The sequence below is a fragment of the Anoplopoma fimbria genome, chromosome 18, assembly GCF_027596085.1.
Source record: "Anoplopoma fimbria isolate UVic2021 breed Golden Eagle Sablefish chromosome 18, Afim_UVic_2022, whole genome shotgun sequence".
Lineage (NCBI taxonomy): Eukaryota > Metazoa > Chordata > Actinopteri > Perciformes > Anoplopomatidae > Anoplopoma > Anoplopoma fimbria.
The window spans coordinates 15,263,837-15,279,341 of NC_072466.1; the positions used below are offsets into that span (position 1 = coordinate 15,263,837).

At 41.4% G+C, this 15,505-nt stretch overlaps 1 protein-coding gene across 1 annotated transcript; it reads left to right on the plus strand.

The window, feature by feature from the left end:
* Nucleotides 1-296: 296 nt before the first annotated feature.
* On the plus strand, nucleotides 297-15,505 carry tfap2d (transcription factor AP-2 delta (activating enhancer binding protein 2 delta)). Its single transcript, XM_054618932.1, has 8 exons — nucleotides 297-335; nucleotides 1,065-1,583; nucleotides 5,268-5,328; nucleotides 10,583-10,748; nucleotides 12,425-12,543; nucleotides 12,659-12,800; nucleotides 13,773-13,886; nucleotides 15,289-15,505. The coding sequence occupies exons 1-8, from the start codon at nucleotides 297-299 to the stop codon at nucleotides 15,503-15,505; spliced, it is 1,377 nt and encodes a 458-aa protein (XP_054474907.1).

Here is a 15,505-nt window from a genome sequence, read left to right on the forward strand (position 1 = left end):
TGCTGATGCTTAATTTTCAAAACTTCTATATTACCAAGGGACCTACGACATCAGCCGAGAAATACCCTGCAAGTACAAAATCCGTGAGCCAGCCCCGTGCAGAGGGGAGACGCTCGCGGTCCGCCAGCTTTTCTGCCGATACCGAGCGCGCGCAAAGGGGGGACTTTTCCATTTCTCTGGCTTTTTGAGGATTTTAAGGCATTTTTTTTTTATTATTATTATTATTATTATTATTCGATCGGGCCAGAGAGCGGAGAGAAAAAAAAAACCGGGTTACTTTTTTTGGAGAAAGCACAATGTCAGCGACCTTCCCCGGACTTGTCCACGACGCAGAGGTAGGATGATTTTTTTTTATTTCAACATGCTTTAATTTATGAAATCATAGTAGAAGCAGAATAAATATTGTTTTGGTCTAATCTGAGGTTATTGGGGGGCATTTCGAGGCAGCATCTGTCTCTCACTGGAATATACTATATCGCACGGATAATAATAATAAATAGCATGCATGGAGGGGGAAAATGAGTCGGGCATCTCACTGAGCTGCCGGTAAAAAAAACAAAAAACGGGGCTTTTTTTTTTTTTTATTAGTGTGTGGAAGCAAATGAGGCTCGTGTGTGAGCCGGTAACAGTGTGATTACAACATGTTAGGGCGGAACAGTCTGTGTCTCTCTGCTTACCTCCACAATGAGAGCTGGGACAGAACATTATGCCAGCAGCTCGGTAATAATAATAATAATAATAATAATAATAATAATAATAATAATAATAATATATAACAGCACGCCTTTTTTTAAAACACGCTGCAAGGAGAGTGACAGGCAAAGGGAGGGAGCGAGAGAAGAAACAAAATACCGATGGCTCCTGTTGCCGAGCGGTCGTTCCCCTCCCGGCGAGAGGAGATGACTTCTCCTTCAGGTGGTTGTAAAGTGGGAGAAGAAGAAAAAAAAAAAAACCCTCTTTGAGTGTGTGAGCTGTGTTTTTGAGTGTGTTTGGGAGGCAGAGAGAGGACACTGATGCTAAATGACATGGCTCATATATTTCCCCGTCTCTTTATTATCCTGTAGATACGTCACGACGGATCAAACAGCTACCGCCTCATGCAGCTCGGCTGCCTGGAGTCGGTGGCCAACTCCTCGGTGGCCTACTCCTCCTCGTCCCCGCTCACCTACCCGGCTCCGGCGGGGACCGAGTTCGCCTCGCCCTACTTCTCGGCCAACCACCAGTACACGCCCCTCCACCACCAGTCCTTCCACTACGAGTTCCAGCACTCCCACCCGGCCGTGGCCCCGGAGGCCTACGGGCTGAACTCGCTGCACTCGGGCCAGTACTACCAGCAGATCCACCACGGGGAGCCCGCAGACTTCATCAACCTGCACAATGCGCGCTCGGCCCTCAAGTCCTCGTGCCTGGACGAGCAGCAGCGGCGCGAGCTGGGCTGCCTCGACGCCTACCGACGGCACGACCTGTCGCTGATGACGTCACACGGCTCCCAGGCGTACGGCGTCGGTATGCACCACCCGGACCAGAGGCTGCTCCCCGCCGCCGGCCTGGGGCTCCCTTCGTCCGGGTCGGAAGACCTGCAGGTACCGACGGCCTCCATCACTCTCTCTCTCCAGCTCATTCACAGTGTCTCTCCACCTCAGGGCCTTTACGACCCGACACCTTATTGTCCCTTCACTTCGGCTTCTTGTTTCTTATTATATATATATTATATATATATTATTATTATATAAATAGAATATGATAATACAGACCCTTATAACTGCCAAGCCCAGTACCCCCTGCCCCACTGGCCTACTGTTGAACCCCCCTCCCTCCTCTTCCCCCTATTGTACCAGCAACACAGCATTTCCAAAATATTGAAGAGAAAGACAGCGCCAGATGTCTGTCTGTCTGCCTGTCTGCTTCATCTGTCTGCTGTCTATGACTCTGACAAGGCTGCATCCCATTTGGCCTGTAGGTTATCCCCCAGCCGCTCGCTCTGTCCTACTTTGGAGCAAATAATATTGATATCATCTTGAGATAACTTTGGTTGCCAAACCGAACGTGAGTGTACAGCAGGCCGGGTAAATGTCAGGTCCACCCGGCGCCGTGCCTCTGAACAGGCAGGCCTGTTTCTAAAGGTTAATTGACTGGCAGTCTATACAACCCTATTGTGAAATCCGCCCTTTATTTATGTTTTATTCCAGAAACACACGTGACCCATATTTTACATAATTCTTTTCGATGTAAAGAAATGGTCGAGATGAAAAGGGATTCGCACGGTGTGTGTGTGTGTGTGTGTGTGTGTGTGTGTGTGTGTGTGTGTGTGTGTGTGTGTGTGTGTGTGTGTGTGTGTGTGTGTGTGTGTCCGGCTCTCTGTTGAGGCAGAGAAAAGCCGCTGGTTGCTCTATTCTCCGGTAAAGGGCGGATTAACGGATCGGGGTTCAGGACACAATGGCCGGCTCGAGCACCATAAAGCACCGTAGTTTATCCAATTACCGACTTAACGTCAATCAACTTTGTTACTTATGCAGCGACATCTGAGCTGCTTAAAAACAGCTCTCTAGTTAAACACAATTTAACACAGCGACACATCATTTCACTCACGTTTAGTATTTACCAACCGGCTCAAGCTCGGCTCGATTAAAAAAGTCGCTTTTATTGACAATTTTAGAAGTAATTATGGTTAATACGCTGAACGTATCCTAATGTTTACACTGTTTAAAATAGCATCATATTATTATCGACAATAATAACAGCTTGATCAATGTAATGATGATAATAGGCAGTAGCCTATGTAATGTAATTATTATATTTTATGACAGGTAATTCCGTTTAATTTTAATTCATTTGTTTAACTACATTTAAAGGGTGTGGCAGTATCCTATAGCCTGAGGTTGATGATGTGTATTTAAAAAAAAAAAACATTAACTGTAGCTAAATATTGCAGGAGTTTATGAAATTAAATGTATTGCCTGCATGTTTTTTTTTGACATTATTTTGATTTGATTTGATTTATTATTAGTCATCATCGACTATTATTTATATACGATTTTTTTTGGCGTCAAATGTATTTATATGGATTTGGTGATAGTGACAAAAATATTAAATGTATTCTACGTAACATTTGTTTGTGCATTGCAGTAGTCTAAAACTACTAGTAATAGTAAGTCATGTAGCCTTCATTTTATTATGTTTTATTATATTTCATATGGATTTTATTTTTTATTACATTTGATTTGATTAAGTTGTATTTTATAACATTTTATTTTATTTAATTTTAGTTCAAACCTATAGGCTCAAAGTCGGTCATTGTTATGGCAAAATACTATATGTATCTTAAGCTGCTGGCACTTGAAAAGAGCACAGGTTTGACCCTTTATTGAGGAAAAAGAAAGAACCGGCTCGTGAACCTGAGCTCGCACGAGGCGGATGCATGAGCGGAACAGATGCGCCTCATGGTCTCGTGCAGCCCGGTCGCATCTCTGAGCGCGCGCTAAAGAGATTTTCATGCTGAACAAAAGCAGCTGCCACACCTTTCTCCCGCCACTAAGCTAATTCATGCAAGACCTCTGCGTTTTGTATATTGATTTTATAATCACTTTAGCTCCGGAGCAGAAGAAAAGGAGCAGAGCAGGAGCTGGTTCAGAAAGAACTACAGCACGCTCCTTTCTCCACTTTATTCTAATCGGGGTTCCGCGTGGGCCAGGCCTCGAGGCTCGCACGAGGGGGTGGGGGGGATTAAGTGTTTTTCTGAATAAAAAGCGCGTGTTCTCCTTTCTTGATGACATTGTTGATAGCACGCGAGTCTGATCTGGACCAAAATGGCGGCGGTAACAGGTTTCCATACATATAGGCCCATATAGGATGTGTGTGTGTGTGTGTGTGTGTGTGTGTGTGTGTGTGTGTGTGTGTGTGTGTGTGTGTGTGTGTGTGTGTGTTTGCCGTACAGTGTGTACTGTACATGTTTACTGAGCTGTAAGTTTATAACTCCATCTAGAGGTGACAAGTACCAACTTAAGTCCATAATAATCATTGTTGATTATTCCGATGACTATTTTGTGGGTGTTAGCCAGCAAAATTGTTGTGCCTGATGACAAAAACAATATGGAAAAAGCAAAGGTGATATAAATATCTAAAAATGGTGATAAGCATGACTTGGATAAATATAGACCGCTAGGCTATCCCTTCTTCCTCAAATTTTTAAAAATGATAGAGAAATTATTTGTGAAATGATTGGATTTCTTCAGTGGTAAACGTAAAATATTGAGTGAACAGGAGTATGGCTTTAGGAAGGAGAGAGAGAGAGAGAGAGAGAGAGAGAGAGAGAGAGAGAGAGAGAGAGAGAGAGAGAGAGAGAGATCCCCAACAGGTTGGTGGCTGCTCTAAACTCTGGACACTTGTGCTCATTTCTCAGTCTGGACGAGCCGTGCTGTCCTCGCTTATAGCCCGGAGCCTTTCACATTAAGCTCGTTTCTGGGTGAGCCGTGAGCTGCATCCTCTATTTGAATGTGCCCTCAATTTTTTTACTCAAAGGCTGCTTAAGTGGCGCACACTTTCTAACAAAAAAAGGCTTCCACCACTACGATGTTGTTCAAAGGGGCGTGCAACAGAGCCAATGTTTGGAAGCTATGGGTGAAATGGTTCACTTCTTATTGGGAAAACTTTATGGTATAACCCCCCCCCCCAAAGGGTCCTCAAGATACATCTCATGGGTCATAATATAATACGGTTGTACTACATAGTCAAAAAATGTATTCTGCTACACGAGAATGTTTACTTTTTACTTATTTGAGAAATGCTGACTTTGATGTAATAAGGCTTATACAATAATTTAAGTTAAACAACATTGGGTTACTAAATCATATACCACATAACAAAGTCATAATTACTGTTGGTAAGGTACCACTGATCTATAGAACATTTACAACCTTAAGATCCACTCAGTAACATGGGGTGCTCTAGACCAGCAGCTGTGCTACTATCATAATGTGTGTTTAAATATATAGGGTGTGTTTTTGCATTGCATCATCATGTCATCTAAGTTTAATTTCTATGAATTAGTAGAATGTTTCTGTTTCCCGTGTGATGGTAAATGGATGCCCATAAAGCACCCAGTTAAAAAAAAAAAAAGAAAAAAAGACAGAAGACAGAAGCACCATTAGTTTCCGGTGTTCCTGACAGCTTTGGGTAAACTGTGCTGCAGCAGTGCAAAAAAAAAAAAAAAAAAAAAAAAAAAAAATGTTCACCTGCCTGCTCGTGCTAATGAGCGCGTGTCTCCGCAGGGCTCCGTGGAGGCGCAGTGTGGGCTCGTGCTGAACGGCCAAGGGGGCGTCATCCGGAGAGGTAAGGATCTCCGTTCATTCTGTCTGTTGTTGCACCGGAGGCCGTGAACGCAACACGACACGACAAGACAGCGAGCAGACACCGACAAACAGGCGGAGCGGCTCTCTGCTGTCTGCTGTCACCCTACACACTGTACACGCACGAGACGCTGCTTCCCATTTCCAGTATGAAGTGGACTGTCACTCAACAACTACTGGGGTTTTTTTTCCCAGTCACTACCCCACACACACACACACAGGAAATTAAAATGTCAATAAAGTTATGAATGAATATATTTTTGATAGTGTAGACATTTCAGATGTACATTTTAAATATTAGTAGTCTACGTTACAACAGACACTTTGTGTTTGAAGTCAACCCTGTAGGCTACATTTAAACAGCGAAAGGACTGACGGCTTGCTTTTATTTTCATTAAATAAACACACTTTTTAAATGATAGAATATTCATGCTTATTTAAGATAGTAAATTCATCATAATTCCCTATGATTAATCATGATCTTATCTCTCACCCAAAATATAGCACACACTGACACTAGGAACATTTAATGCTACAACTTCATTTTAGTAGCCTCTATGAACGAAGGATTTTTGCAGACTGTTAAGAAATATAGTCTTTACTTGAAGGGTTCTGGGCCTTAATTAAACAAACTAATCACCTACAAATTAAAGCACATGTCTGTAATGTCTATTCTAAATTATTAAATCCAATTCAGTTCGGTTTTCTAACACAAAACATCGTTAATATATTTGGGAAATGACTTGGAAACAAAAAAGGGCAATCTCGGATACATTATCATTAAGCTGCTCAGTATTACGCATTTGACTGCTTCAAGGCAAATTCTATTTAATTGTATTTTTTTTTTAGTCTTTAGTATTTATCTCTGGCTGTTATGTAAACAATATCCCAGGAATAATGATATATTTCTTGTTCTTTGTATGTACAGAGACAGTCTGCCTGTTCAGAGGCTTTATAATGTGGAAGTGGACTCTCGGCCTGCTTCAACATATGATCAGCCACTTTCCTCACGAGACTGGCTTTAAACACGCTGTGGATCTGCTTTATAGGTCCATCAAAGCCTGTTTTTTTCCTTTTTTTTTTTTAAAGTCTAGTTTCTCCATACAGACAGCAAAGGCTGTGTCTCTGGTTTTAATTTTTCATCAGCTCTTGCCTAGGTGTTGGGGCTTTTCTCCCGGATTGACGCGGGGATCCCTTCGCCATCACTCTCGGTTAATGGTGGGCCGTATTTGGCCCTGAGCTCAGCCGCTGCAACCATCACAACCATCACAACCAATAATCTTTGCTTTACCTCGCGCTCCCGTATCGATAGCTTCTCTCGCCTCGGGCGGACGCTTTGATATGCTAATGCCGAGCGGGGCCCCGGATTCAGCCCAGATCATATTAATGTTGTTCTTTCTGACTGCGGCTTTGGCGGCATGAATATTCACATAACCTTTTTTCAAAAGAGAAAAAAAAAATCACTCAAGAAACGCGGATCCTACTTAGGAGTCGTCGTCTGTGTTTTTAATCACCCCGCTCTCCACTTTTCCCACTTCAGCCTTATAGCAGCATCAAGCTGATCTGTCAGACGCGCGCCCCCGCCACTGTAGCCCGTGCACGCGTACCCTCTCCTCTCTCCTCTCAAGACGCTGGCGTGCTTCTTCTTTTTTTTTTTTTTATATATTTTTTTTTTTTTTTATTTGAGCTATAAACATTGTTGTTAAAATATGAGGAGAATGACATTTGGCCCGTGTCTCCTTTTTCTTTAATTCTCGTGGCAAACCCGTAACAGGCGCTTGATTCCGCGTGTGATCCCGCCCGCCGCTCGCGCCGCAGCCCGAGGCTACTCTCCGCTGCTTAAATACCGTCATCGCCTCTGGGCCCGGCGCTGCGCTGACTGCACTATACCGGCAATAGCTCTTTTCGATTGCCCTTGGCAACATAAAATACAAACTACTTTGAATCAAAACATTTTTAGGGGAATTAATATGATGTGAACCCGCGGCTTTCAGAGACGCGCGCCCCTGTCAGAGCGCGTGAGTCTGACAGACAGGTCTGTGCGGTGTTTGTGTCACATGCAGACACACACACACACACACACACAGACCTAGCCGGACTACACACACACACACACACACACACACACACACACACACACACACACACACACACACACACACACACACACACACACACACAGGAGTTCCTTAACCAATATAGCATCAATGGATTCCCTCGACCTGCAATCGTCCATTTCTTTTGACAGCCTGAGTGAAATACAAGTCCCATCCTGCCTCGTACAAAGTAGCCCTTTTGTTACCACACCGTTATGATGTCACAGTTGATGTCGCTGTTCCAGGTGCTGAAATGAAAGGTGGAGGCCGCTGTCCATGGTGCTGAACCTGGCCTGACATGTTGGTGTTTTTTTTTAAGCTGCAGGTCTGTTAGACAATGATAGGAAACTAGCACATTTCTGCTGATTGTGAATAATAGATTCTTAGAGCAAAAAAAATATATATAGGCTACAGTTGCTCATACATTTAAGGCATATAGTCGGTGGCCAAATTGTCCACATTGCCCACGGAAAAGATTGGCGTGTGGCAGGGAAATCTTAGCCCGCAGCACTGTTCTACTCGGCCCTAAATGGCATCCTTTTCTTCAATTCCATCATATCCAGCACGACCCTAATAACAAAGCGACACACCCTGCTGTTAGATTTGATAATGAGCCAGATGAATAATAGAATATAGCCTACAGTACATCAGACAGAAACCTTGCATTTCAGCTGCTTGGGACGTTGGTTCAAGTGAAAGTTTCATAATAGCAGGCCTGCTCAGAGCGGTCGATCTATTCCAGGAGGATGCAGCAACACTGATTCAGGTGCAATTAATAATGTGGAAGAGCCCCCACCACGACAACTCACACATCCAGGGGTACACAATGAAATCAGCGCGGTGGAAGGTGATTAAAAAGAAAGCTTTCAAGGAAGATTACGGCAGACTTTTCTTACATACAGACAAATATTGAGCTGGAATATAAATATATGTACATAGTGAAACATGTAATATTTAACTAGTGCAAAGGAGACAGATGAACTGAGAAAAACACATTGATCTCACCAGTGGTGACTGGAGATGCTTGATCCTATGTATTTTTTATGGACTGAGTGTGTATTTACCGCACAATCTTTTTTTTGGTTTAAGTTTTGATTTAAAAATAATATGTACCGTCCAGTGAAAAATGTATCTTCTATTTTTGGTAATTGTTTAAGATAAACTAAATTATTATTTCTTCTTTAGTGGGGGATAAAATAATTATCCTATGTTTTAAGATTTATACTCCATTACTAATCCATTGGATTATCTGAAAAATGTATCGTCACAAAGTTGAAGACAGGGTTGTTTTCTAAACTCGTGAAAAGGTGACATTTTGTTGATGTGTAAAGATCAAAATAGGCTGCAGCCTTAATTTGTGTGAAGCTTTGGAGGCAGTGAGAGATGCGGATTAACATAATGTGTGTGACAAAAGCAATGTAGTTAATATAAAAATATTTTTTATAAGTTTGCTAAATCATTTTGATGTTATAAGACACATGGAAGGTAGTTAGTTACAGTATAGGGAGCATTTTTCCTTTACAGACTTTCAAACAGTGCTAACATTTCCATTCACTGTGATTAGATACACTGGCTGCTCTACACTATTTATACTTGTATGCATTGGTTCCCTTTCAGAATAAGATGTGCATGTATTTCCTATAAATCAAGGCTTTTCAAGGTCTAAATTTATTTTTATTGGACACACTGGGTACAGACCTGAAAGCACCCACACTAAAAATAAAGTAAAAGGCTCTTGCAGCTCTAGTAAAAATAAAAATAAAATACAGCATCCTTTCATTCCTTCCAGAATTCAGAACACAATGAGGTATCCCTCAAACTAAAGGAGGCCCCATAATATTTTAGTGCTTTTGGCTTTGCACTGTGTTTTGCTTCTTGTCTGGCTATTGGTACGCATGAGGCTGAATGTTATCATTATTATTAGTGTTGTTAATACTTTACTGGACTTGAATTATCCTGGTTTTGTTTACACATTACTGATCAGTTTATAATCAAATTGGAAAATACTTGTTCAACTGTAAATCCTTAGATTATAACGGCAGTTTTTTGGCGTAATGTCCTGTGTGAATGTACAAATGCTAACACAGTGTAATTGAACATCCTGAAGAACTATATCTTGGTTGTTCACATATTTTTTTCATTCTGATTTACCTTAAATCATTATTTCTAAATAAGCACACAAGGTGTTCATGGCATAATGCAATGGAATATAACTAAAAGTTCAATGATAAACCTGTCTGGATAATTTGCCTAAAATATGCAAGCTCGTCTCCACATAAGGGTTTTCCCAAAATAACACAAACGTTTGTTGTACATTAATCAGTGTTAAAACAAACAATTATCAATACACTGTGAATTGTGCCAAACGGAGGGTCAGCTTCCTCGTTAAATGATGTTTTGAGCGATCATTAAACCCTGCAGTAGTACATAGAAGTACAATAGATATAAAGTACAATTCCCCATTAATCTCTTAAAAAGCGTTTACCAACCTAAAGTAGCAAAATGTTTGAAATCTACTGGATTTCTCCACAGTTCTTTGTTTCATGGTTCCATTGTTGTGCTGCATTATTCCAGCGTCATGTTGGTTTGTCTGTTGACACACAGCATCATTAGAGAAGTACTTTGCCAATTATACATTCACTCCTATAAGAGTTGAAAAACAGTAGTGTTTGTTTGTTCAACTGACACACAGTTAGTTATCGTCACAGCACAGCTCCATGTCAGCCATCACCAAAGCAAACCGCTGTGCCTGGGAACTGGTTATTTACTGTTCTATGAAACACTTTGTTTAAAAATTATTTGGTAAAAAAAAAAGGGGGGGGAAGCAGGGCTGTTTTTCTGAGAAAAGGTGACATTTTGGGGATTTGTGTTTTTTACAAGACAGCGACGATCAGAATACATTTCATCTTTCATTTATGTAAACAGAAATGTGGACTGAGTGAGACAAATTTAAGCCACTTAATATAAAAATATCAAGTTTGATAAATAAATACAATGATACTACCTTAACCAGGGTCTCAACTGATGGGGAGAACACAACAACAACCATTTAAAAATGTTTGGCCGTCTGTTCCTTTAGTTGTGCTGCCGTTTCTTCACGCTGAGCATCGTTGTAAACAAGTGTGCTGTGTTTGTGTGCAGGGGGGACATGTGTGGTGAATCCCACGGACCTGTTCTGCTCGGTACCGGGCCGACTGTCGCTGCTCAGCTCCACCTCCAAGTACAAAGTCACCATCGCCGAGGTGAAGAGAAGACTGTCCCCACCAGAGTGCCTCAACGCCTCCCTACTGGGCGGCATACTGCGCAGGTCAGTACCAACACACAGGCTTACCGGTGCAAGACAAGGGTTCATTAACGGATCTAAATGTAACAGCAACAATTCAGGAGAGTTCACTGATTTGTTGACTCTCTCCTTTAGTTGATTTGGTACTGCTGAAATGGTAAATGTTTTCATTTTATCTCATTTTACCGGCTCCATGTAGAACCGATGCATCTTATTGTTGCAGAGAACCGTAGTTGCTGACAGATTTAAATAACTATTTAAATATAGTAACTCCATTAATAGTTTTTTAAGACTTAAGGTTCTCCCAATACATCCACTGCTTCGTGGTCCTTACGTCTTGATTGTTTGGCCAAAAATATTTGAGTTATATAGGACACAAAACATAAAAAAGATTTAGTCCATCTTGCAGCAACCGGGTTAAATAAAAGTGTGTTATTGAGTCGTGAAAGGAAGGTAAAACAGTGAAACGACACAAAATATAGCCTCATAAATCAGCAACTTGGACTTCAGGGCCGTTCTTTTGGATTGTATAAGGTTATCAAAAACGTTATTTTGTCTACCTCCTGTATATCCCGTTACAAATTAATATTGAAGTATAGAGTGGGACAGAAATGGATTTCGAAAGTGAGAACACGTTTTTTCTAAAGCGTAAATCTGGCCGGTGAACATTGGAGAGCGCTGCCTGAGTCTTTGTAGCCCCTCAGATGAAACAGAGGATATACAGCAGCGCCCACAAAGACCATTGTAGGCGCACGGGGGCCAGGGCTGCACGCGCCGCCATGCCCAGGGAGCCAGAGGGAGGCGAGACCCGGGCCAAAGCATGCCAGGATCAGAGGAACCAGAGGAAAGCAAGAGTTGCCAGCGCTGTATTATTGATGAGGTGGAGAGAAAGGGAAGGGAGGAAGAGGCGAGAGAATATGGCCGGTCCTACAAGATGAGGCATCAACAAAGGAAAAGAAATATTGTGCAAATAGAGGTGTTGATCCTCATCTGGAGTAGATAAATCACATACGGATATTATTCCCACAGATGAGAACATGAAGTATGATGCCACATGTGTGTATCGAAAACCAAATCACGATCACTGTTCAGAAGTTTAGCTCAAGTGAAACTGAGCAGGTACTTTTTTAAATAATGCTAGAAAACCCTCAGTAATTTCAATCAAAATATCCCAAAAGGATCTTTTGGGAGCTTAATTGGATGGAAAATAAGCAAGTATGTTTTTTTAAAATTCCACATAAAAAGAAAAAGAAATGACAGGGGCCGTTGTTCCTCTGCTTTCCAAAAACAGAAAGAGACAAATGCTCAAACAATGACAGACGAAACTCAAGGGGACATGCAGCCATATCTATGCGTCAAGAAAGCATATTTGATATATCACGAGTTGACATGTTTTAATTTTATACTCTTTGATTTTATGCTTAATTTCACGCCTTTGTCAAATCAAAGCAAATCTATATTCTTCCATCTGTACTTTCAAGACTTAATTAAGCACACGTGGAATAAGGAGGCCAGATGGTTTTATTTGTATTTTGGTCCAATTTCTAAATAAATCATATCGGGTGATGAATGATGATGATGATGATGATGATGATGATGATGATGATGATGATGATGATGATGACATTTTGTGTCTTATAAAACGACAGTGTGATGATGAGGAGTTTGTGACATAATTGGTTGTTTTACTTTTTCCACAGAGCAAAGTCTAAGAACGGAGGCCGGTGTCTTCGTGAGAAATTAGACCGTCTAGGCCTCAACCTGCCGGCGGGACGGAGGAAAGCTGCCAACGTCACACTGCTCACCTCCCTGGTAGAAGGTAAGGGACTGTTTCCACAATATTTGGGGTTTTACCTTCAGATATATTCCAATTTTCACATTCAACCCTTGTAGCGCCTGTTTCATCAATCTTTCCCCTGGTTTTTCGTGCTCAGGTGAGGCGCTCCACCTGGCTAGAGACTTCGGCTACACCTGCGAGACAGAGTTCCCCAGTAAGGCAGTGGGGGAACATTTGGCGAGGCAGCACAGTGAGCCGAAAGAAACCAGCGCACGCAAGAAAATGGTCCTGGCTACAAAGTGAGAATGCATTCATACACCCACGAATAAAACAGCACAGACACTGAAACAGTTTAGAGCTTAAACTGGGGAAATTCTCTGCAAGATGTAGTATGTTTTATTGTGATATTCTCCTGATGTCTTTTAAAAGGTCAAATCAATTCTGGAGTTGCAACAGGGTCAAGAAATTAATCATTTTAGAACCAATTTTCCCATTTACAGCCATTTTATAGCTACAACTAACGATCTATCTTCAGGGAAAACATTGATAAAAAGGGCTTTATCCAACATGTTAAACAACAACAAAAAATTGTGGTTTCATTGGCTATGCGTGATAGACAACGGCGAAAGTTTAATAAAGGTTTAGAGAAGGTTTTTTTAACAAGAAGGACACTATATGAAAACATAAACGTCATGCACAATAGGGAGAAAGTGTTGCCATGAGTGAGGACAACCTCTCGATCCCAACTACATACACTGTTCATTCATAAAGCATCTACTGAATTTGAATTTCAAGATATTGTTATCACAATTGTACTTATGTATGTATAACAGTATAAGCAGTATTTACAGTACATTATTACTAGTACTGCAGCATAGAGAGTACTGGATGTGCTGAGTGGAACAAGCTCCCACTCTTTTCCAGCTAAGTTTGATCCTATTTTTCCAATGAAATCATCCCAACGCTGGTTAAAATCCAAAAAGACAGACTGGACCAATGCTCAAAACCAACTTTGACTCATAGCTTGCAGAATTGTTGGTATCATGTTGTGTATCAAGTGTTTTGCTTGTTTTTTTGGATTGACATCGAACTTGTCTCGCTCCTGCATGTAGTGTTCCTTCGATTGTTCCCTGGGAGGGATTTATGTGTGGGTCGATCCAAAATGATGAGGAAGGGTGCAAGGAGGAAAAAAACAAAAAAGGGACAAAATGTGAGGGTTGTTTTGGAAACAGATGGTAAACCCTCATTCCCTCCCTCCGTCTGTCCATCAGGCAAATCTGTAAGGAGTTCCAGGATTTATTGAGCCAAGACCGCTCTCCTCTGGGCTCCTCCAGACCGACCCCCATCCTGGACCTGGACATCCAGAGACACCTCACACACTTCAGGTAATACACACATGCTTTCTACACAAAAGTAAAGGACAATTTTTTTTAAATAGTGAAGTCAATTCTGAGTGTAAACAGCTTCGAACGGAGACCAGCTTCCCTCTGTTTTGGCTCTGACCGCTTTGCCATTTTGGAAACATGCAGCTGTGCAGTTTGTTATTTGGCACAAATTACAGAGGAGGAGGGAATGGCGGCTTGTTAGCAGAAATGTCACATCTATGGCGTCATCCGTCGCAGAATATACACAGTTTTTTTTATCAAACCTCCAAAGGGAGTTGTACTGTAGAGCGCTGGGCAGAAAATGAAGATGGTTGTAGAATTACAGTTATGACAGATTGTAGAGCATCCTTCTGGCCGCTGAGAGGTGACCTGACATTTAGCTCTGTAAGAATCTGCCTGAGGATCTGACAAGGCAGACAAACTAGTATCATACTGGAAAACCAATTTTATGGCTATTTATCTTCTTTCTTACCTCGCTCTATTGTTATTAAGCAGTCTTGTGGTGCTTTAAATTTTTAACTGTTTTTCATTAATGGCATGTTTGTGCCATTTTTGGATTGTGTGGGTAACTTGATTGATATTACATATAGAACTGAAAAATATAGAATGTAAAGTGCGGTATGTTAGAGTCGACTTAAAGTATTTTTCAGGAAATATAAATCAAAATATGGTTGATTGTGATTGCGTTAAATACCCACATACACAGCTACTGTATGTTTTGAAGCAATCATGTTTAATATCATCTGTATTAGGGCTGCAATTTAGAATTATTTCTGGATTATTATATGGGAAAATATCCATCACAACATCTAAAAGCCCAAGGGGAAGTCTTCAAATGTATTGTTTGTCCCATGAACACCTAAAACATTCACTCTTCTATCACATCAAACAAAGAAAAGCAGCAAATACTCACATCTAAGAAAGTACAACGAGGGAATATTCAGCATTTTTGCTTTAAAAAATAACTGAAATATCAATTATCAAAATAGTTGTCAGTTATTTTTCTGTCAATCAGCTAATCAATGCATCAATGTTTAAACCTGATTATATTCAGAGTAGAATTTGCTGAAACCGTATTTTTCTATGCAGTATTCAGTGTTTTGCTGTCCATTGTAATGGAACCAGGAGGAGAAACAGCATGTAGAGTGTCAGAGGACATTAAAACTCTGCTCTAGCAGGGTTTAGCCCAGCTAAAGACACTCTTTTAGGAGGATTAGAAGCTCCACAATGCAGGGAGAGGAAAGTGAACAAATTGAGGAGAGAAAAAGAAATCTGCTCTACTTCAGTAAACCAGCCTGCCTTACAAACCCAAACTGTACCACTGATTGATTTCCTCTTTTGAATGAAACAAAGGGGTTTGTCATTGTTCTGATGGTTGCTCCTGCCTCCCCTCCCTTAACAGCCTGATCACTCACGGATTCGGTACGCCGGCGGTCTGCGCGGCTCTCAGCACCTTCCAGACGGTCCTGAGTGAGATGCTCAACTACCTGGACAAGAACTCGAGCGGTAAAACGAGCGGACCCAACGACCAACAGATCAACAGCAGCTCAGAAAAGTCGCAGCTCCGGAAAACAGCAGAGCCCCAGAGCAAAGACGGGAAAACAGAAAAGACTGAGTAG

What these genes read in the sequence shown, in the direction of transcription:
- tfap2d (XM_054618932.1), top strand. Translation starts at nt 297, where the DNA reads ATGTCAGCGACCTTCCCCGGACTTGTCCACGACGCAGAG. An exon ending in AGGGGGCGTCATCCGGAGAG is followed by an intron (nt 5,329 to 10,582) that starts GTAAGGATCTCC and finishes GTTTGTGTGCAG; the next exon opens with GGGGGACATGTGTGGTGAAT. An exon ending in CTGGGCGGCATACTGCGCAG is followed by an intron (nt 10,749 to 12,424) that starts GTCAGTACCAAC and finishes CTTTTTCCACAG; the next exon opens with AGCAAAGTCTAAGAACGGAG.